The sequence below is a fragment of the Rutidosis leptorrhynchoides genome, chromosome 2 (genome assembly GCF_046630445.1).
Source record: "Rutidosis leptorrhynchoides isolate AG116_Rl617_1_P2 chromosome 2, CSIRO_AGI_Rlap_v1, whole genome shotgun sequence".
NCBI lineage: Eukaryota > Viridiplantae > Streptophyta > Magnoliopsida > Asterales > Asteraceae > Rutidosis > Rutidosis leptorrhynchoides.
In genome coordinates this window covers 707,215,430-707,240,258 of record NC_092334.1, presented here as the reverse complement: position 1 = coordinate 707,240,258, position 24,829 = coordinate 707,215,430, and the positions used below count along the sequence as shown (strand labels likewise).

General features: G+C 33.6%; 1 protein-coding gene across 3 annotated transcripts; it reads right to left on the bottom strand.

Annotated features, from left to right (window-relative positions):
- Positions 1 to 1,154: 1,154 nt before the first annotated feature.
- Positions 1,155 to 7,686, bottom strand: LOC139894171 (uncharacterized). Of its 3 annotated transcripts, none has more exons than XM_071877373.1 (6): positions 7,452 to 7,686; positions 5,370 to 5,476; positions 4,680 to 4,807; positions 4,531 to 4,584; positions 3,479 to 3,526; positions 1,155 to 2,107 (listed from the first exon to the last, which is right to left on the bottom strand). In XM_071877373.1, the coding sequence occupies exons 2-6, from the start codon at positions 5,420 to 5,422 to the stop codon at positions 1,377 to 1,379; spliced, it is 1,014 nt and encodes a 337-aa protein (XP_071733474.1). In that variant the 5' UTR covers positions 5,423 to 5,476; positions 7,452 to 7,686; the 3' UTR covers positions 1,155 to 1,376. The 3 variants fall into 3 exon arrangements, with proteins under 3 accessions (XP_071733474.1, XP_071733475.1, XP_071733476.1); XM_071877374.1 differs by having other exon boundaries at positions 1,155 to 2,083; XM_071877375.1 differs by having other exon boundaries at positions 1,155 to 2,078; positions 3,480 to 3,526.
- Positions 7,687 to 24,829: the final 17,143 nt, after the last annotated feature.

Genomic DNA, 24,829 nt, shown 5'->3' with positions numbered 1-24,829 from the left:
TTCTAGCATTTTTATGTTTTGTCTAGGTCGAGCCGTCGAGGTGTTAGTGTTATGTTTGTTGGCTTGTGATATTGTATTTGTCTTATTTTAGCGCTTATTCTTTTTTCTTTTGAACAACAGTACTGGATCATCCATTGGGACTTAACCACCCACGCGTTTATCTCCCACAGTTGCATAATCCACCCCCAACTGCTGCACAGGAAGAAACTCAACCCAATCCGAGGGCATGGGCGGTAAAACCTCCTCCCCTACTGCCCCCGCAACGCGATGCTCGAAAGGCACCCTTGGGTAGAATTCAAGGGTAAAGGGGCAACCTTGTGTGCAATGTTGCACCCCGCGTGAGTCGAACTCCTGACCTCTCTTAACGCTTATTCCTTTGTCTTGTTGGCTTGTATGTACTTTCGTTAAGTTATTGAGATGTTGCTTTATGGTAATTGTTGGGCCTTGTTGTCTTGCGGATTTTTTTTTTTTTCGATTCTTCATCTTTTTAATGAAATCAGTTTTTACAAAGTTCTTGTTTTTCGCCAAAAAAGGACTATTTACAGTGACGGCAACATGACAAGGTGATGGATTTATTTTGATGGTGGTGACATGGCAACCGTTGTGAAAAGAAGGGATGTAAAAGTGAAAGGTGTTGGGAGAGAGTGTTGAGTGATCTAAAATTGATTTTTTTTTTTTTTTTTAATATATATGTTGTGTTTTGCTTGATTCATTTGAGTAAAAATTGTATCCCTGCAAGGCTCCAAGTAACCTTAATTTAAAAACCTAAAGTAGGCCACATTCATCTTAGTAAAAATTCTTACTGTTTCCAAGTAACCTGAATTTAAAAACCTTTACAAGAAAAAAGAGGAGACAAACTCAGTGAACCATATTGAAAAATGTCCCGTTTGAATCATATTAAAAAATGAACCCGTTCGGAACCAAACTTGTATCGATCTGCTACCTGACCAACCCAGTTAGACAGATCCAGTCATTAGCATTATTTCAACAATATACAAGCATGCTTACTTGCTTCTTATGACTATACTACTTTACTTTTACAACATATCAATCAAACAACCCCAGACATATATTATCAAGAAAACAATCATATAATGAGAGTTAAAAAGTAATCAGGAGCACGGAATTTATCTGTTTAGGAACCTTAGATTTAACTTTGAAGAAAGAAATCATGCCACATACAATTACCATAAACCAGGTGAAGTTGGAGAGAAATTAAAAATAAAAAATAAAAGAAAAAAAGAAAAGTATATAATGTAGATGGAAATGGGATGTAGACAGCATTGTCAAGTACATAAAAACAGGGTGTACAGTCAAATTATTTTATAAATTTAAGATAAGAAAAAAAGGCAGCATGACTAAGACGACCTAGAGGTTCAGACACAGTTCTTCTTTATGGCCTCACCAGGTTGAACCACCTTGCTACCAGATGGTCCAGACCCATGTACCATCCCACTAAAAACGAGCTTGTTAGCTTTACGCACTTCTCCATTACTCAAACACAAGACTTTTAACTCTTTTGCTGCACCACTTAATTGTGTACCTGCATGGTCTTGCAGATCTTCAACTTGAACTGTCTTATTTTTCTCCAAGTTACCAACTCGGTCAAATACTGAACTTGATCCAACACCCTTTGCTGCGTTTCTAGCAGCAAATAGACGTTCAATATCGTCACAACTATACTCACGAATCAACGGTTTAGCTACACCAGACCGCGGCTCATCAGCTGGAACCATCTTCTGTTTACGTTTATCTGTATTAACTTTGGGTGTATTAACCTCATCGAGTCGTGGGTTTTTAACATTAGCATCTTTTGGATTCATGTTACGATCGACCTTACTAGCCTTTCGTTTTCTTGATGATTTTAGCGTGAAGTCATCATCATCATCTTCCACATTAGTAGTTCGTCGAGGTTTTGAAACATCACGTTTACCAGGAGTGACTTTCGGAATCAAAGATTTATTGGATTTGTTTTCTGAGCTTTGAATATTTTTTATTATTTTTGACAACGAAACCTTCTTTTTTTCTTTTATCTGACTAATTGGAATAGTTCTGCTCATATCATCATCATCATCATCATCATCTGAAACGTCAATGGTAACTTTAGCTGCATGAAAACCAAAAGAGGTTGGAAAATTTAAGTTCACGTAAACACAATAAAGATAAATTTGAAAAGAAAAAAAAAACAAAAAATACTTTCGTTTTGATTTAGACGATTAAAAAACAAGACCAAGCCGATGAGACTCCATATCACTATATCAACATCACACATACAGGTTTAGTCGGAATAAATTTCAACCCATTTGTATAAAGGCGAGTCTAATTCATATTAAAAGATGAAAGTTTGAGCTAAAATAAAATGGGTCAACTCGATCGAACAATTCACTGGTTCACTATATATATATAGTGGTAGGATCAAGGGGGAAGTAACCAATCGGGGGAAGCGGGGGGAAGCAAAAACTTTTTTTTTTTTTTCGTTTTTTGAAAAAACTTTGTTCACGAACATTATAGATGAGATGAAAATATGAACATTTAGTAGAGACACTTTGTGATAAATGTTTTTATTTTGGCGGGAAAACGCTCGAAGAAGTAATATATAACAATTATCGTGTTTTTCGAGCGTATGTTGAGGTTTTAGCTATTGGGGTTTAGATATTAGGGTTTAGATATTAGGGTTTAGAAATTTAGGGTTTAGGGTTTAGATTTAGGATTTAGATTGAATTTTTAACACGAACGATTTAGAGTTTAGGGTTTAGGGTTTAGGGTTTGGTGTTTTGGGTTTATGGAATAAACCCAAAACACCAAACCCTAAACCCTAAACCCTAAACCCTAAACTCTAAACTCTAAACTCTAAATCGGGCTAAATTTTACTTCACAAAACATGAAGAAAAAAAACGTTCATATTCTTCACGAACAGTATTATCTTGAATGTTATTTTTGTCGATCGTTTTCCCGCCTAAATAATAACATTCATCACGAAGTGTCTCTTCTAAATGTTCATATTTTTGTGTGATCTTGATGCCGGAAAAAAAAAATTCCAAAAAAAAACGAAAAAAAAAAAAATTTTGCTTCCCCCGCTTCCCCCCGATTGGTTATTTCCCCATTGATCCTGCCCCTATATATATATATATATATATATATATATATATATATATATATATATATATATATATATATATATATATATATATGAAACTTATGAAATTAGACCTTAAGACCAGTAAATATAAACTTTAAGCACGAGCTTAGGTCAAGCCATGAAACAATTCTTATCATGTACATATTCGTGAACACTTAACTTAAGCTTGAGAATTAGTTCAATAAAAAGCATTCAGACAACTAAACAAGCATTCAATTCGAGCCCAAACAATAACAGATTATTCAGACTCGAGCACATATAAAACTATAAAAATTTATCTAAGTCGGATCAAGCTCAAAATTAAAATGCTATGTTAGTAAAACTTGTTAAAATATGTACCTGCATCAATTTGTGATGATATATCTCTTTCATCTGAATGTTGGTGTTCTGTTTCATAAGAAAAAGGGTACACATTAACATATGAGGAAATAGATGATCACTAACACACGATATATTGTAAGTAATGCAAGTTAAACTAGGTGAAGGGAAATCTATATAATTTGTATCTAGTTGATGATCATATATTAGCCCACAGCTATGATCATCATCAATATATTAGTAAGGTAGCATATAATAAAGAACAGATAATCTTAGCCGTTGAGCTGGCAAATTTTGACACATTAACTTATGAATTGGTCCATAAGTCTATGTAGGTTACAATGTCAAAAGGGTAAACAGGTCGATAGTCTCCTAAAGTGTATTATTAAAGCAAAAAACCTACTAAATTCATTTTATACAAGGAAATAGATTATTATTGAACAAATACGATTTTGTAAATTAACATTGGACAAAACAGTGTCTTAACCTGTCCAATAGATTTGTTTCGCACATTACCCAACGTTTCGACCTCCTCATTTTGTCACCTCTAAAAAAGGTATAAAATAACATAGCCAATTGCTACTCTTTAGCGTGAAATGTCACATATGATCACCAAGAAAATGATGACCGAAAGCTTTAACGCAAATCATGCTAAATGACAGCCTATCAAAAACATAGGGTGATTTTAGTTGCACAAAATTTTAATAAACTATTCATAATGGAAGGTGTTTTTTTTATCTCTAGAAGCCTTGTGAAACTTTTTAGAAGAAAACGTGTTCAAATGTTTTCATATTCTGGTACAGAAAACAGATATAATATATTTATGTTGACGAGAATATAGTTAAAAACTATAGTGAGTTTTCAAAAGTGTAAGTTATAAATTAAAGATGTAATTTTCAGATTCCCGTGATCTTTTTTCTAGTAATACCTCAACTATTATGCAACTAACACACCATTTACCATCGTTCAACATTTTTACTAGATTAATGATCTTTATAATTTAGTTTGCCTATTAGTACAAAAGAACACAAATAAAATAAAATCATTTTAGAAGAATGAAATAGGCTGCGTACCTATAGGTTCTTCACACACAACAATCTCTTTTCCCTTTCTTTTTACTTCAGATGCTGTCAGAAAACCAAACAAAAGGAAAGAAAACAGCATAAAACACACATACAATTAACATATCATGTTCTACAGATAATTACACTTTAAAACTTACGTTCAGGCCTTTGAGGCCTTTGAGTCTGTTCAGGAACAACAGGAGTAAACAAAGATCTTTGATCACGAACTGATTCGTAAAGCGAACTTATTTCCGGATCCCCATCCAGAATTGCAGCAACATACATCCTGTGTTCTTAGTTAGATAGGCCAATCTTTCAACGATTGAAATTTTAATGTAGATGTGAGAAACGGGTGGGTTGGGTAACGGGTCATCATGGCTATTTGTCAATACTAAAGATGTCTTTTTGTCCAATTTTGATTTTTGTTCAAATAGTTAATGCTTCAAGACGATAAAACTATATTATCATAATAATTATTTATCTTTCAAATAAAGTGATTCATGAGATCATTTATAATAAACTTTGACCCATTTGACCCATTTATAACATATACTTTGGGTCCTTTATCAACTTTCAATGTGTTCAACACATTTGACCCATTTCCTTTCCCTATCATCAATATGTCAATGATACTAACTTTACAAGATTTAGTGAAACAAATAAATGTTCATTACATCTATGCATCAATTCAAATCAAAAATGTCAAAGATACTAGCCTATAAGATGCAACAAACCAACATATTCCCAAATTGGATGAACGAAATACATTACATATACTCATTATAAGCAAGTGTAATAAATATACATGAAGACACATTGGAAAATGCTAAAATTAGATCTACACATACCGAATGGGTAAGTCGGGTAACTTCCTGAATTTATCCGATCCATCGTCTGCCATTTGTAGAGGGTAAATAGACAACGATTTGCATCAACCGTTACGGTTTTGAAAACCCTAGATCACAATTGGGGAAAATATGAGATTAATGGTAGATATGGAAAAAAAAAAAAAAAAAAAAACAACAACAACATAAGCCATGGACGATCGTCAAAAAATCACAATCTACATGATCAAAATCTACCATCTAGCAACGCACTACTAAAATGGAAACATGTATTGAAACTCAAAATGAGTTTGATCCTTGCAATTTGCAATCATTATCCTTTTTAAAAAGGAACTACTTTGATCAATATTCTAATATTGAACAACTTTATCGTTTGGTTGAAGACAAGCGAAAGATCATGTGAATTACGATTAAAGCAATGAACACACATACACACACTGCGGCGGGCTATAAATACCTAATTAAACCATACATGGCTAGTAGAAGATCGATTTGAGAGAGATCTAAACTAACCTTTTCTGATAGGCGGAGATTTCAAGGTACGGATATTGGTGGAAGCTTGAGGCACAAAGGTATGTAAAAGGATATCTATAAACACATATTTTAGGGTTTATATAGAACACCTAGTTCACTTTCATGTTACTTGTAACCATGGTTAGACATTTTTCTAAACCAAACTCAACCATTTGGTTATGAAAAATTTTGCAAGTCAAACATTTAAGTGCTTACATTACTCTTAAATCGCTTTACTTAAAAAATCTATACGGAGTAGTATTTAGGGATGGTAATGGATCGGATATTGATCGGGTGATGCCGTATCCGCGTCCATATCCATTTAGTTTTTGTTTATCCATATCCATATCCATATTCATTTAGTTTTTGTTCATCCATCAATATCCATATCCACTGGATTAAGCGGGTTAATGGATATCCATCGGATATTAAAAAAATATCATAATATTTCTAAATATGCGATGTAAACAAAAGTGTTGTATAGCAAAAACAAATATATCATGACATAATTAAAATTTATTCACTAGAATGTGTAATCTTTGTCGAATATAGAACACGATTTGTTGAATTTACTATTAAACATAGACCATTAAAATTAACTATGTAATTTGTATGTTTATTTTGTTAGATATACGTGTTTTATCAAAATTTCGCAAGTCAAACATTTAAGATTTAAGATAACTAAAAGACAAAACGTGTAAATGATCATCTCTAGGATACATAAAGCCATAGAAAAAGGTGTTGATTATTACAGTAATTAGGTAAAACCTTATGCTTATTTCATCCTATCATACTATACAGCCATATAAATACATGAAATTATCAAATAATGAAACCAGAATGGTGCAATCAAATGTCCTAGTTATGTTGTCTAATTCTTAAACCAATCTGCATACCTTAGATCGAAATCTCTAAGCTAAGCATCCAAGTAACGTAAGGTCAACCCAGCCATATTGCTTCAGTTTGACCGGTTCAATAGATTATGGCTAAGCCATAAAGACACTACTCAAGGCAAGGCTAAACACCTATACTATTAGCAAAGATGATTCCACACTCACAAAAACATAATCAATGAGACCGTTCAAGCATGTGGACACACACCTAAGGTAGGTTATGCAATTGCATACCCTAAATAAAACTCTTATAGTGTAAAGAAAAAGGAGTAGTAAAATGTTGTAGTATATCTCATTGGAAACAAATTAGATAAAAATAAAATTCTCATGTAAGTGCATACTTAGGATGAATACCAAAAATCTACTGCTACTTTTAAGCTACAGTGATTAAGTTTGATATACCATGCTTATAATAATTAATAAATTAAAAAATAATCACCAGTATGTTGATTGACACAATAAGTACAACTTGTTGGCTTGATAAGTTAAGTTTACCAAACGCAATTTCACATAGTCATGAGATACAAAATCAAACATACTAAACCCTAACTCTAAGCAAAGTAAAACAGAGACAAAACATTCTAATTTTCATTTTACATAATTATAATTACATATGTACAATTAACCATTTATACATATGGAAAAACATGTATATAAGCAATATAAAGAGAAATCATACCTCATGTGTGTGATTTTGGTTGAATCTGTGGTAGGGTTTTTGTGAAGAGCCAAAAACAATATCAAACCGTTGACGTAATTTCATCTTTATAGAGATAGAGATAGTTTTTCAGATCTTTGAATATGAAAACAGGTAGAAGAAATGATTTGAAGTGATGATGAAAGAACTCGATAAAATTGTTTCTGCATCCTTCCTTCAAACATTGTTCTTTCACCCCCTCAAAAGTCAAAACAGGTTTATGAACGATAATTTGCACAAAATAAAAATAGGATATTAATTTGTTGGATCGTTAAACAACAAACAATTTTATGACAAATCTGGTCCTACAACGGTTCCTTCTCATATCTAAAAAAAAAATAAAAAAAATAAAGACAAGTCATTTCCGGGTAACAAACCCAAAAAAGAAGAGAAAGTCTTTCATCTCAACATTCTATGGATAGATTAATTGCTTCCGAATGGACCTTCGACCAATAAGTAGGTTTAGAAAAATGTGAGACGCCATGAAAATGGTAGAATCAAATTTTCATGGATTTTAAACATGTCTGAAATTCAATTTAGGCTCTAAACGACAGTCAAATCGCCAACCCAATCGACGCTTGTTGTTGGATCGTTAACAAAAAAGATTAATAAAATTTGTGACCAGCGATTATCAGCTACGTATTTTTCTGGTAAAATAACGATAATTTACCACGGGTACTGATAAAAAAATTGTACTCATCAATAAGTCACGGATGAGGTGCGGATAGAAAAACTCAATTAGCTAAACCATTAATCTTATTTTATTCACGGGTATATGAATATAACTAATGAAGAGCCTGACACTGTTGAAGATGCGTGGATACTAAGGGTGTAAAAAGACTGAAATGCCATTTACCCAATATTATAATATCGTGAACAGTGAATCCATACTCTCAAATGATATAATTGTAATTATTAAATTTAAAGTTGTTATTTTTTTGTGAACGTCGATATCGACATCAAATGCTCTCATTTGTCACTCACACACGCATTAGGAGGAAATTCAAATCGCGACGATGTTGGTAGTACCATCGAAGGTTGGGAAAACCCCCCGAGACCTTCCCAAGGTTGTAAAACTCGCGACTCGGGGAGAACTCGGCAGGAGGTTTTTGAGGAGTTCTCGGCGACTCGGGGAGAACTCGGGGGAGAACTCGGATGTTGACTTTCGTTGACTTTTTCATATATATACATACATACATACATACATACATACATACATACATACATACATACATACATACATACATACTGACAATATATAAATAATAGGGGCTGTTATTGTCATTTAACTAAAGGTTCAAGAGTGCACATTAAGTTTGTTCTTGTTTTTAAAGTTTAGTAAAACTCCAGGGGCTGTTATTGTTATTTCATAATAGAAAAAGAAATTAAAATATTAAAATTTCACTTTATCTATCAGAATGCGATCTAGATCTGTGCTTCCTTATCCTTTTACTTCGTAATATATTTATTTATTTATTATTTATTATTTATTTATTTTCAAAGACTTAAAAGTACGGAGTATCACTCGATTTACTCCAAAGATTCTAACTCAGTACCAGATCTAAAGAGTCATGCGATTCCTTCACAGCCGCCTCCTTTTGCCTCTTTCTCTGGCCACCGGATTTTACCGGTGGTCCGGCTTAATTTGTAACAGGTTTCATCTTGTTTCCTTTCTCGCTTCGCTTCTTTTCCACTTTACATGTTCTCCTTCCGTATCTTTTCACGTTTCATTCAAGATCTGAGTTTCCCGACGCCGTTGACCACCATTTGACCGGCGTTGACCGATTAATTGAGCGAGTTAGACACCGATTTTTCGTTTGGAAATTTTTGCCGAATTATCGTCGAGAACTCGGCCGAGTTTCCCGAGTTTTTGCAACCATGGACCTTCCCAAATCGCATTAATGTTGACCGTATCATCAAAGGTTGGAAACTCCCTGCTTTGAGTGATAATCGAACATGAGTTGACAATACTCCAAGTTGGACCTCAACCTCATATCACTCAAGCCAACCTTAGTTGGTAAAATACATATACATATATACATACATATAAATTAAAAAAAAAAGAGAAAATCTTACTTGTTGACAGGTACGCGGGTCATGCATATAACCCCCAGGTTATGGATATTCGTGAGTAACAAACATGAATGAAAAATCTTACCCGTGGGTACACAGGTCCTGAATGATGAAAAAATTACATGCGGGCGAGTCACAATTGTTAAGGATATGCGTTTATTGTCTGAGTTTGTTCGTATATAAATGACACATTTTTTTTTTAATCTTTCAGTCGATTAAATTTACATTTTGACAAAAAGGGAAATTAATAATGAGGTTAAAGAGTAACTTTATTCCGAAAAATGTACGACATAAACGAATAACATTTTTTGGGTTAAAGCTATCAGTGAAAAAAGTACTATTTTTTATAATTATATATGTGCCTTAACCGGGGTTATTTTGTGACCGTTTCCGACCTAGTTTGTTAAGCTGGATATCTATTATTTTTCATTTTGGAATCAAATTTACAGACATCAAAGATTTTTACCTTAACTAATTATAGTCTAACAACACTTGGAGATTATTGTTGTTAGTTGCATAAATTACTTTTTTATAAATGAAAGATACCAAATCTTAAATACATATACATCACTACATCAGATTGTTGTACAAAGTATCACTTTTTATACATTTATCTTCAAGTATAGCAGACAGTCAAAGTTGAAAAACATAATACAAAACGAAATTTTCTAGTTTTTGGATTTTAATCAATTTTTGAATAAACAAACTTAAAAATAACGAAAGGTCGCCCTCATATAAGTAAATGATACCTAACTCAAGCTAACTATGGAAGCATCATTACGCCGAACGACCCCAGAAAACAAAATGTTTTACACGCATTTATACAAAATGCGTTCTAAGAAAATGAGCAGAAAATAATAGAAGAATAATGATAACCAACCTAGGAATGAACTTCGATTCAGCACCAATGGATAAACTTAACACCTGAATCTGCATGCACAAACATTTAGGAACATAAATCGCATTAACTTTTTTTTTTTTGGAAAATCACATTAACTTGTTCCATCTTTCATGTTCATTTTCACACATTATTACTTACTAGTTTTATGGTCCGCGCGTTGCAGCGGAATTATGTATATAAAGATTTGAACATATGGTTGAAGTACAACAAAGTCTTTATCAGATGGAGTTACTAACTACCGTAAAAATACGGTTTGCTACCAACTGGGGAAGTGATATTGCTCAATAACAGTATATATATCTATCGCAATATCGTGTAAAATGCTCTAGAATCAAGGATAATAAAGGCGTTTCTACAAGTGATAGGTCAAGATATGCAAATTTGTATCGGAGAATGATTTATAAAGAGTTTTGATGATTTATGACCGTGGTTGATCCCGATACAAGTTCAGGTCAAATTAGCGCTCTAAAATGGTAAAACAAGGCTTCAAATGATTGGGACTTCGTCCATTTGAAGAGAGAGTGCAAGAAAGCAAGACAGTAAAATTTAGTACAATGGGACGCCGTCCAGGGCTATGGGACGCCGTCCAGCTTTGTACACCTGGACGCCGTCCAATAAATTGGGACGCCGTCCAAGCCTTTAAAATGGGACGCCGTCCAAATTCCAGGATGCCGTCCAGAAGTAGGTTTCAGCCTACTTTTGACTTTCTGACCTACTTTCTCCACTTTAAAAAGCTACTGATTGAAGACCAGTTTACCATATACGAACCAGAGAGTACAGAGACGAATTTTGGGAGCAATATTGGAGAACTCCAAGCTCTTGGAAGAGGCTCAACATCAAGGCATCAAAGATCAAAACCTTCTTCATCCAAGAACTCATTGTTCTTGTAGGTTATTCCTTGTTCTAAAGCAATGATTTCCATTGATAATCTGATTGTTATGTTGTCTGTTACCATGATTGTTGGCTAGTTTCTATAATGTTTGTCTAGATTAATAACCGAGGTATTGGATGTAATCTTATTGATTGTATGTACTATGTGTGAAAGATTGAAGCTTGAATTAAAGAACCATGCTTATTGATGTTTAATCATTTGTATCTAGTTAATTGATATGTTGTTGATAAAGAGAACTCTTGTTGATGTATCATATTGATTTACAATCAACTTGTCTTAGATTGATTGTTTACTAAACCGGACCAAGGGGGTAAATTAGATCAATACGATTAAACGATATAGGAATGAATTGTGTAGAGCGAACACAAAGACAATTGTTATTTAAGTCTTTGATCTTGCTAATCAACTAGTCACAAACGAAAAGGTCTAGGTAATAGGGAACCCTCACTTAGTACTTCTAGTTTGAGTACTCGCTAAAGAGAACTCTTGGCGGGTCGATTTAGGTGATTAGCACATTTCATAGTTATTTGATTACAAACACGAGAACTATAGAGAAAAGGGAACCCTTGATCTTGTAATTGTGTTTGCGTGTTTCTTTAAGAGAACTCTTAGTGAACCTATTAGATAACTTACACACATAATCATTCAATCAGGCCTTAATAGCAAAACTTACATCCAATACCGAGGGTAAAATATCTAGATGAACATTTCATCTCTTTGATCTAAATCAAACTATCTTAATTGCTTTCTTTGCACTTATTTTCATTATATAAACTTAAAAGACCAAAAATATTGTTTTTACTTTTAACCTTCTCTGATTTGGCTAAATCGTTAAAAAGCCACAAAAACATAATATCTTGTACCTTTAAGTTTCATTTACTTAGTTAATCATAATATAGTTTCTAATTCTAGTTTGACTAATACAACTGTCCTTGGAACGATACACGGAACTAAACCATTATTTATACTACTACACGATCGGGTACACTGCCCGTTAGTGTGTAACAGTCTTTTTAACCGGTGTTTTCCAATGATAATTTATATACCTGATTTCGCACATCAAGTTTTTGGCGCCGCTGTCGGGGACAGTTTTGTGTCAAAATAGAATTATTGACTAATTTGTGATTAAGTAGTTTCTTAATTATTTTAAATTATTAATAGTCTTTGAATTTTAAACTTATAGAATCGGTGCATTTAATAGTTTTGTTAGTTGTGTGATTGACAGATTTTAGGTTGCATATGCCACATACCCGAAGTTCAGATTCTCCATTACTTACACCGCTTACGGAACCTGATAGAAAGCTTGGTAGGATCCCGAAAGAAGTACTTGAACTTTTTGAATCTTCATCAAAGCAGAAAACTTTTGAGTCGGAATCAAGTACAACCAAACCGAGATATTCTGAATTTGGTGAGCCCGTTCCTCCTCCAAAATTTGAAATGGAAGGAGAAGCAAGACCGGTGGTACAAAGAAAATCAATGGCGGCCAAGATGAAGGCAACCCGAACCGAGCAAGGTAGTGCCATTACTCCGCCCACTGGTGAGGTAAATTTTGAAATAAAAGGACCTATTCTCCAAATGATTAATAACAGGTGTCAATTTAATGGTGGTCCAAATGAAGATGCAAACGAACATATTCGTCTCTTTCAAGAGATATGTCTTCTTTTCAAACTTAAACTAGACACTGACCAGGCCATATTTTTAAGACTTTTCCCATGGACACTCCACGGGGAAGCACGAAGTTGGTTAGATTCATTGGTCGAGGCTACGATAGAAACTTGGGATGGTATGTTGGAAAAATTTCTTAAGAAATATTTTCCAGCATCTAAGTCCGCGAGACTCCAACACGAAATTATCCAATTCTGTCAAAAGCCGATGGAAACCTTGTACGAAGCATGGAATTGATTTTCCAAAATGCTGAGAGGTTGTCCAAACCATGGTTTGGATACCTTCCAAAAAGTCCAAATCTTTTACAAGGGTTGTGATGTTGCAACCCGAATTTCCATTGATCAAGCGTCCGGAGGTTCACTCATGGACAAAACCGAGCAAGAGGCTTATGAGATAATCGAGAAGCTAGCCGATTATTCTCATGAGTGGCATCAAGAACGGCCAATTACTCGTAATGCTCAAGTCCAAAGCGCCGGTGCTTATGATGACCTTAGTTCCCTAAGTGTGAAAATAGACGGTGTTGCTCGAAACATGGACAAAATCACCAAGGAAATTCATAGTATGAAAGTAGGTTGTGAATACTGTGGTGGACTCCATTTAGGAAAAGATTATGATGCTGGTCTAACAATAGCTCAAAAAGAAGAAGTGGCTTTCATAAGCCAAAGAAATAATAATCAATTTCAAGGAAGAGCCCAATTTAACCGGAACTTCAACAACCCCTACAACCCTCAAGGTCAAAATTCCAATTACCAACAAGGGTCAAGTAGTGGGTTTCAACAACAAACTCCAGGTTTTTATTAAAAACCCCAACAGGAAGAGAAAAAGTCAAATTTGGAGAGTATGTTGGAAAAGTTGATTGCATCACAAACTCAGCTTGTCACAAACATAAACCAGACAAACGAAAAAAACGAACACCAGTTTAGAAACCAACAAGCCTTAATTCAGAATCTGGAGAAGCAAATGAGTGGTTTAGCTAGTTTACATAGTGAGAGAAAACCAGGAAGTTTACCGGGCGATACTAATAAGAACCCTCGAAATGAGCACGCCAATGTTATTACCACACGGAGTGGTTTAGCATACGATGCTCCAAGAATGCCCGAAAATTCTGATTTCAGTGTTCCGTTGAACCGAAATGATGAACCGGTTAAGGAGCCGGAACAAGTGGTTGAAAAGGAAGAACGGGAGAAACCCGTAGTGAAACCATATCAACCACCGCTCCCATACCCAAGAAAGCAACAACAAGAAAGGCTAGAGGCCGAAAGGTCAAAATTTCTAGATATGTTTAAACAAATTAACATAAATATGCCTTTCATTAATGTAATCTCAGGTATGCCCAAGTATGCTAAGTTCTTAAAAGACTTACTTACTAATCGGAAGAAAATGGAGGAACTTTCATCCGTCACCATGAATGCTAATTGTTCCGCAATTTTGATGAACAAAATACCAAAGAAGTTAGCAGATCCTGGAAGTTTTACCATACCATGTCTCCTAGGAGATTTGGAATGCATTAAAGCATTAGCGGATTTAGGGGCTAGCATTAATTTGATGCCTTATTCATTATATGTTAAGCTAGACCCCGGGGTACTAAAACCAACCAGAATGGCAATTCAACTAGCGGACCGCTCTGTTAAATTCCCTCGTGGAATTTTAGAGAATATGTTAGTAAAAGTGGGTACCCTAGTATTTCTGGCCGATTTTGTAATTTTGGACATGGAGGAGGACACACGTGTGCCTCTTATATTGGGTCGACCTTTCCTCAATACCGCTAGAGCTATGATAGATGTTCATGGGCAGAAATTGACCCTTAGCATTGAGGATATTAAGGTCACCTTTTCCGTTGACCATGTCCTGCAATACCCCGAGTCTACTGATGATCAATGTTACTATTTGCAAACCGTAGACACAAATTCAGAGTTGTTGCAGGAATTTCCAGAATTGCAAGCTTTGGGAGAATGCATTTTTGCGGAAGGTGATGAAGAGAACATGGTGGAAGAAGTGGAGATGTTGACCGCTTTGATGGCTAACGGTTATGAGCCAAATGATGAAGAATACAGAAAGTTGGATTTAAAAAATGAGTACCAATGTAAAACATCGATTGAAGAACCTCCCGTTTTGGAACGGAAGCCACTTCCAAGACACTTGGAATATGCTTACCTTCAAGAGGATTCTACTCTCCCGGTTATCATTTCATTCGAACTCTCTGTAAGTGAGAAGTCTAAACTTGTTTCCATGTTAAAAGCCCATAAACCGGCTCTAGCATGGAAAATACATGACATCAAGGGTATAAGTCCCTCTTATTGTACACATAAGATTTTAATGGAAGATGACTATAAGCCATGTGTACAAAGGCAAAGGCGACTGAACCCTAATATGCAAGAAGTCGTTAAAAAGGAGATTGTCAAACTCCTTGATGCAGGTCTTATTTACCTAATTTCGGATAGTCCTTGGGTGAGTCCGGTCCAATGTGTACCCAAAAAGGGTGGCATGACCGTTATCACCAATGAAAACGATCAATTAATTTCCATCAGGACTGTCACGGGTTGGAGGGTATGTATTGATTACAGAAAATTAAATGATGCTACCCGAAAAGACCATTTTCCCCTACCTTACATTGATCAAATGTTGGAAAGGTTAGTAGGAAAGAACTTTTATTATTTTCTAGACGGTTTCTCGAGATATTTCCAAATCCCTATAGCACCCGAGGACCAAGAGAAAACAACCTTTACATGCCCTTATGGTACTTTCTCCTATCGACGTATGCCCTTTGGCTTATGCAATGCTCCTGCCACCTTCCAAAGGTGTATGGTAGCTATTTTTCATGATATGAATGAAGACTTTATGGAAGTATTCATGGATGACTTTTCAGTCTTCGGTGATTCTTTTGACTCATGTCTTCATAATCTTGAGCGTATGTTGATTAGGTGTGAAGAATCTAATCTTGTACTTAACTGGGAAAAATGCCATTTTATGGTAAGAGAGGGCAATGTTTTAGGTCATAAAATTTCCTCTGTGGGACTGGAAGTGGACAGAGCTAAAGTGAAAGTCATAGCTAAATTACCACCACCGTCGAACGTGAAAGGTGTAAGAAGTTTTCTGGGGCACGCCGGTTTCTACCGACGGTTCATTAAAGATTTTTCCAAAATTGCAACCCCAATGAACAAACTTCTTGAAAAAGACGCTCCATTTGTCTTTACGGACGAATGTCTTAATGCCTTTAACCTCCTTAAAGCAAAACTCACGCAATCACCCATTCTCATATCGCCGAATTGGTCAACTCCATTCGAACTTATGTGTGATGCTAGTGACTTTGCTATTGGTGCCGTCTTGGGGCAAAGAATTGAAAAACATTTCCAGCCCATTTATTATGCTAGTAAGACATTGCAAGGAGCCCAACTTAGTTACACTACCACCGAGAAGGAACTCCTGGCAATTGTCTTTTCGTTTGATAAATTCTGATCTTATTTGGTACTAGCAAAGACGGTTGTCTATACAGACCATTCAGCATTAAAGTACTTGCTTGCTAAGCAAGATGCTAAACCCCGGTTAATACGTTCGGTTTTGCTTTTGCAAGAATTCGACATTGATATTAAAGACAAAAAGGGGGCCGAAAACCTAGCTGCCGATCACCTTTCTCGACTTGAGAACCCGAATCTTGAGGTTCTCCATGAGACTGTTATCCAAGATAATTCCGGACGAAAATCTCATGAAAATTGAGAAAATCGATGATCCTTGGTTTGTTGACATAGCCAAATATCTTGTAGGAGGATACTTAGAAACCGGTTGGTCACATCAGAAAAGAAAAAAATTCTTTAGTGACCTGAAATACTACTTCTGGGAAGACCCTTATCTTTTTTGGCGTTGCGCAGATGGTATGATTCGGAGGTGCGTTTCAGGAAAGGAATGCACTCAAATTCTTCTTGATTGTCACCGTGGTCCAACGGGTGGGCACTTTGGTCCCCAAATTACGGGGAGGAAAGTCTACGAGGTCGGTTTTTATTGGCCTACAATATTCAAAGATGCCTACGCCGTTTGTAAGGCTTGTGACGCGTGCCAACGGGCTGGTCAAATCACTAAACGGGATGAAATGCCTCAACAAAGCATCCAAGTATGCGAGGTGTTCGATGTTTGGGGAATTGACTTTATGGGGCCCTTTCCAAAATCTCATTCTTATCTCTACATACTCGTAGCCGTTGATTATGTTTCCAAATGGGCGGAGGCAAAACCTCTCCCCATAAATGATGGCCGAGTTGTAGTAAACTTTTTGATGGAACTTTTCTCTAGGTTTGGCACGCCAAAAGCTCTTATCAGTGACCGGGGCACCCACTTTTGCAACAAGCAATTAGAAAAGGTGTTGAAGAGATATGGAGTAATCCATAAAATTTCAACATCTTATCATCCCCAAACAAGTGGGCAAGTGGAGAATACCAACAGGTCGTTAAAACGCATACTTAAAAAGACCGTTGGTGCGAATCCAAAAGAGTGGTCATTTAAGTTAAACGATGCATTGTGGGCCTTTCGCACTGTAGTGACCCGAACTTTTCCATGTTTATATATATTAATTGAGATTGATATTTACATGACTAAATGTTTCCAACGTGTTAAGCAATCAAACTTGTTAAGACTTGATTAAATGAAATAAGTTTCATATAGACAATTGATCATCCAAGTTGACCGGCGATTCACGAACGTTACAAAATTGTAAAAACTACATGTTGTGGTATATATAGACATATATATATGGTTGACATAAGATTATGATGAGTAAGTATCTCACTAAATATATTAACAATGTGTGATATACATAAGAAATGAGATTAGTAAGTTAAGAAACTCGAAATGATATATATAACGATTATCGTTATGATAACGTCTACTAAATACATATGTATCATATTAAGATATTGATACACTATATTTAACATGAAAAAATAATATTTAAATATATCATTAAGTGTGTTAACAATGAACTACATATGTAAAAACAAGACTACTAACTCAAGAATTACGAAACGGGACTTATATGTAACGATTATCGTTGTAACGATATTTTAATGTATATATCATATTAAGAGATATTCATACATCATAATATCATGATAATATAATAATTTAACATCTCATTTGATATAATAAACATTGGGTTAACAACATTAATTGAGATCGTTAACTTTAAGGTTTCAAAACAACACTTACATGTAACGACTAACGAAGACTTAACGACTCCATTAGAATGTATATACATGCTGTGTTTTGATTTGTATTCTTACACTTTTGAAAGACTTCAAGACATATATCAAAGTACTTCTACTTAACAAAAATGCTTACAATTACATCCTCGTTCAGTTTCATCAACAATTCTACTCGTATGCACCCGTATTCGTACTCGTACAATACACAGCTTTTAGATGTATGTACTATTGGTATATACACTCCAATGATCAGCTCTTAGTAGCCCATGTGAGTCACCTAACACATGTGGAAACCATCATTTGACAACTATCATGAAATATCTCATAAAATTACAAAAATATGAGTAATCATTCATGACTTATTTACATGAAAACAAAATTACACATCCTTTATATCTAATCCATATACCAACGACCAAAAACACCTACAAACACTTTCATTCTTCAATTTTCTTCATCTAAGTGATCTCTCTCAAGTTCTATCTTCAAGTTTTAAGTGTTCTTCATAAATTCTATAAGTTCTAGTTTCATAAAATCAAGAATACTTTCAAGTTTGCTAGCTTACTTCCAATCTTGTAAAGTGATCATCCAACCTCAAGAAATCTTTCTTATTTACAGTAAGATATATTTCTAATACAAGGTAATACTCATATTCAAACTTTGGTTCAATTTCTATAACTATAACAATCTTATTTCGAGTGATGATCTTACTTGAATTTGTTTTCGTGTCATGATTCTGCTTCAAGAACTTTCAAGCCATCCAAGGATCCTTTGAAGCTAGATCCATTTGTCTCTTTTCCAGTAGGTTTATCCACAAAACTTGAGGTAGTAATGATGTTCTTAACATCATTCGATTCATACATATAAAGCTATCTTATTCGAAGGTTTAAACTTGAAATCACTAGAACATAGTTTAGTTAATTCTAAACTTGTTCGCAAACAAAAGTTAATCCTTATAACTTGACTTTTAAAATCAACTAAACACATGTTATATATCTATATGATATGCTAACTTAATGATTTAAAACCTAAAAACACGAAAAACACCGTAAAACCGGATATACGCCGTTGTAGTAACACCGCGGGCTGTTTTGGGTTAGTTAATTAAAAACTATGATAAATTTTGATTTAAAAGTTTTTATTCTGGGAAAATGATTTTTCTTATTAACATGAAACTATATCCAAAAATTATGCTTAAACTCAAAGTGGAAGTATATTTTCCAAAATGGTCATCTAGACGTCGTTCTTTCGGCTGAAATGACTACCTTTACAAAAACGACTTGTAACCTATAATTCTGACTATAAACTTATAATTTTTCTGTATAGATTCATAAACTTAAGTTCAATATGAAACCATAGCAATTGGATTCACTCAAAACGGATTTAAAACGAAGAAGTTATGGGTAAAACAAGGTTGGTTATTTTTGCTTGTTGTAGCTACGTGAAAATTGGTAACAAATCTATATTAATCATATCCTAGCTAACTTATATTGTATTATATATGTATTCTAATATATTATGTAATCTTGGGATACCATAGACACGTATGCAAATGTTTTGACATATCATATCGGCCCATCTATATATATTATTTGGAACAACCATAGACACTCTATATGCAGTAATGTTGGAGTTAGCTATACAGGGTTGAGGTTGATTCCAAAAATATATATAGTTTGAGTTGTGATTTAGCCTGAGACGTGTATACACTGGGTCGTGGATTGATTCAAGATAATATATATCGATTTATTTCTGTACATCTAACTGTGGACAACTAGTTGTAGGTTACTAACGAGGACAGCTGACTTAATACACTCAAATCTTTAAAACATAATAAAAATGGTTGTAATTATATTTTGATCATACGTTGATATATATGTACATATTTGTATAGGTTCGTGAATCGATCCGTGGCCAAGTCTTATTTCCGAGGAAGGAAAAATCTGTGAAAGTGAGTTATAGTCCCACTTTTAAAATCTAATATTTTTGGGATGAGAATACATGCAGGTTTTATAAATGATTTACAAAATAGACACAAGTACGTGAAACTACATTCTATGGTTGAATTATCGAAATCGAATATGCCCCTTTTTATTAAGTCTGGTAATCTAAGAATTAGGGAACAGACACCCTAATTGACGCGAATCATAAAGATAGATCTATTGGGCCTAACAAACCCCATCCAAAGTACCGGATGCTTTAGTACTTCGAAATTTATATCATATCCGAAGGGTGTCCCGGAATGATGGGGATATTCTTATATATGCATCTTGTTAATGTCGGTTACCAGGTGTTCACCATATGAATGATTTTTATCTCTATGTATGGGATGTGTATTGAAATATGAAATATTGTGGTCTATTGTTACGATTTGATATATATAGGTTAAACCTATAACTCACCAACATTTTTGTTGACGTTTAAAGCATGTTTATTCTCAGGTGAATACTAAGAGTTTCCGCTGTTGCATACTAAAATAAGGACAAGATTTGAAGTCCATGTTTGTATGATATTGTGTAAAAACTGCATTCAATAAACATATGTCGATGTAATATATTTCTATTGTAAACCATTATGTAATGGTCGTGTGTAAACAGTATATTTTAGATTATCATTATTTGATAATCTACGTAATGTTTTTAAAACCTTTATTGATAAAATAAAGGTTATGGTTGTTTTAAAAATGAATGCAGTCTTTGAAAAACGTCTCATATAAAGGTCAAAACCTCGCAACGAAATCAATTAATATAGAACGTTTATAATCAATATGAACGGGACATTTCAGTTGGTATCCGAGCGTTGGTCTTAGAGAACCAGAAAATTGCATTAGTGTATCTTACCGAGTTTGTTAGGATGCATTAGTGAGTCTGGACTTCGACCGTATTTTTCTTCAAAAACGATTGCTTAACATTTTTTGTTGGAAACTATATATTATTAACATGTAAATATTATGTGATATATTAATCTCTTAACGTGTTTGATATTGTGTGTGACGACCCGGAAATTTCCGACCAAATTTAAACCATACTCTTTATATGATTTCGACACGATAAGCAAAGTCTGTAAAGCTGAGTCTCAAAATTTTGGAACAGTTTACATTAGTGCATTTGTCCTTTGACTATTCCCGATGATTCACGAACAATTGTGTATAAATAAAAATGTAAATATATATATATATATATATATATATATATATATATATATATATATATATATATATATATATATATATATATATATATATGAATTCTATACATAAGTAACACTATATTATATATAATGTAATATATAAATAATAAGGATTCAATAAATTATATAATTGGTGAATATGTTATAATTAATAAATTTGTAACATATTAAATATAGTTATAAATTCAATTATAATACTATATTAATATTATTATTATTATTACTTTCATTATTATTAACATTAATATTAATATTGATATCATTATTATTATATAAAGTATACATATATATATACATATATATATATATATATATATGTGTATATGAAATTAGATATGTATAAATGTTTATATTATTAGTATTAGTGATATTATTATTTCCTTTATTATGATTATTAGTATTAATATTATTATTAATAATATTAATGTTATATTTATTAATGTATACTGATTATAATACGGTGTATATATCAAAATCTGTCTCACATACTGTGTTGATTGATAAATTTTGTCCCTAACTCGTTTCATATCTCTATCAGTAGTACAAATCATAACATCTGTAGTACAAATCATAACAACTGGATTCATTTTTATTTTTACCTTACTGAATTTCTGTTCTAAATTTTGTCTGATTGAGAAATTGTGAACTATTTTTTTTATTTAATTGATTAATTCAATCGAGTTGTACATCATTCCATCTACCACTACTTCTATTAATCACAAACACACATTACCTATGATCAACCACTATCTAACCACCACCGTATGAACATCATAACAACATTTCATTATGAAGTAACACCATTACAATCGGGAACAACCCTTCACCTCACTTACGTCGACCACCATGAAAATCACAAACTTACCACAATCGACGGCTACCATCCATCACCATGAACATATATATATTGTTTTCTGTGATCGAATAAACAAACAGGCAATCACCATCTTTAACCAATGAACAGCCCACTTTAATTTGCTCGTCGCCTTCTTTTTGCAAACCACCATCAAGTCATCTTGATCATCATGTTTGATCACCACTTCCGTTACCCACCAGAGCGCCACCATCCCAAGAACTAAAACCACCACCTTAAACCCATGAAAGTCACCACCATAACCCATGACCACCACTGCAACTCACCACGAACCTTCACTATCCTCCATCTCTTCCTTCTCTCTCTCGTCTCTCTCTAAATTAAAATACCATAACAAGCTTCTATCTTGTTTCTGTTTTGGCCCGATAACCATATCACCACCATGATGTTTTACTTTGTTACAGTCGTGTGGTACCACCATGTAACCACCTCAATCACTAACAGATACCTCCTATGAAATACCACATCTTCATTATAAATCACTCTATCCAAACTACTCGAACCCAACCACAAATCGAACTAGTCTGCTACTCGTTCTTTGCTATTAAAACCACTACTCGCTACTGCTTAGTTTAAAAGAATGAGAATAAGATAGGTGATGAAAACAATGAAAAGAATCCATATTTTTTTTTTCTTCTCTTGTCCACTATCACGACATATTGTAGTGTTGATAGTACTTTAATAAATTTAAATAGAAAGGGATAGCCATTGAATCGAATCCCAAGTGCAAACAATATGGACCTTTACCCCACTACCTAATCACCGTAAAGTCTCAATTTAAATCGGTAGGGTCCATTAAATGATTATGATATTAAATCTTTACTTGGGGCATGCACATGGTAGTGGGCCAAGAATCCAATATTTCTTTTGGTTGAGCTTTGAAAAACACAGATCCTGTTCGGTATTTGCATATGATCCGGTTATTATTATTTTCTTTCTTATAATGAAAATCGAGTTGAGATGATTCGAGTAATATGTAAGGGAAGTGATCATGATGAAAAGGATGATTAAGAAGACGATGGAGAATGACATGATATTTTTTTTTTTTGTAATGATGATGATGATGGTTCGATAATATTAGACGGTAATTAAAATGATGGTGAGATGATCGCGATTAGTGATGATGATGGAATGGTAAGAAGATGATGGAGACGATAAACATGATAATAATATGATAAGAGGAATGATGATGATATTATGGACCTCAATTAGAATGGGTGTTTATGTGTAACCGAGAAGTTTTTGGTTCGAGCCCGGGCAATGGCATTTTTTTTTTGTATTTTTGGAGCTTTTCTCTCTTAAGGTAGTATTTACCATTTTTATTATTATTATTATTATCATTCTTATCATTATTATAGGTATTATTATTATTATTATTATTATTATTAATTATTAATAAGAAAATAAGTATTATTATTATCATTATTAATTAAAATTATCATTTCATTTAAAATTAAAATTATTAGTAAAATTTTCATTTTTATTATTTTTTTATAACGAATAAATATTATACTTATATTACATATAATTATATACTAAACATGTTAACATTATTTTTATAAATATTACAAATAACAAATTATTGATAATATACTAATATCTATATTAAGATATCTACATGTATAAATATTAATCATTTTAAATATATACAAATTAAATACATATAACATATAAACTAAGATATAATAAATAAATTTGTTCGATTACAAATATATGTGTTAATATACATTAATGATATAGGTTCGTGAATCCAAGGCCAACCCTACATTGTTCAATATCGTCATATGTATTTTTACTACAAAATACAGTATTGTGAGTTTCATTTGCTCCCTTTTACTCTTTACATTTTTGGGCTGAGAATACATGCGCTGTTTTTATAAATGATTTACGAAATAGAGACAAGTGATTAAAAATGATATTCTGCGGATTTATGTGCTAGGTAATTTAGTTATATGTTATAAGAGCAGGTAAGCGCGAATCCTAAAAATAGATCTATCGGGCTTAACACCCCCATCCTACAGGCTGCACTAGATATAAGAACTAGTGGGCGGATGTTTAGTACTTCGAGGATTATTTATACACTTGCGAGTGTACATATCAATCTTTGCGAAGATAACTTATTATATTATTGTTAAGGTTGGTTACTGAGGCCTCAACATAAGCAGAACGATTTTTATACACTTGCGAGTGTACATATATTTATATACGGAAATCTTGTGGTCTATTAATATATTGAAATGATTATTATGATAAACCTATGAACTCACCAACCTTTTGGTTGACACTTTTAAGCATGTTTTGTGATGACCCAGAAATTTCTGACCAAATTTAAACTTTATCTTTAAATGATTTAACGTTTCCGACACTATAAGCAAAGTCTGTAAAACCGAATCTCAAAATTTTTGAACTATTCAAGTACCCTTCGGTTGTTCTCAACGATTCGCGAACCATTACATGTAAATAGATACATATATATACTATAACTTGAAAACGTAATAAAGTTTTAATTGTTTAATACCGTACATTAAACTTATTGGTTTAAATATTTATTTGAATATATATGATAAGTTGGAATAT

Coding starts and splice junctions, on each gene's coding strand:
- LOC139894171 (XM_071877373.1), bottom strand. CDS start 5,422: ATGGCAGACGATGGATCGGATAAATTCAGGAAGTTACCCGACTTACCC. Junction 4,808..5,369: donor TTACCCGACTTACCCATTCG/GTATGTGTAGAT, acceptor CTAAGAACACAG/GATGTATGTTGCTGCAATTC. Junction 3,527..4,530: donor TGTGTGTGAAGAACCTATAG/GTACGCAGCCTA, acceptor CTTATGAAACAG/AACACCAACATTCAGATGAA.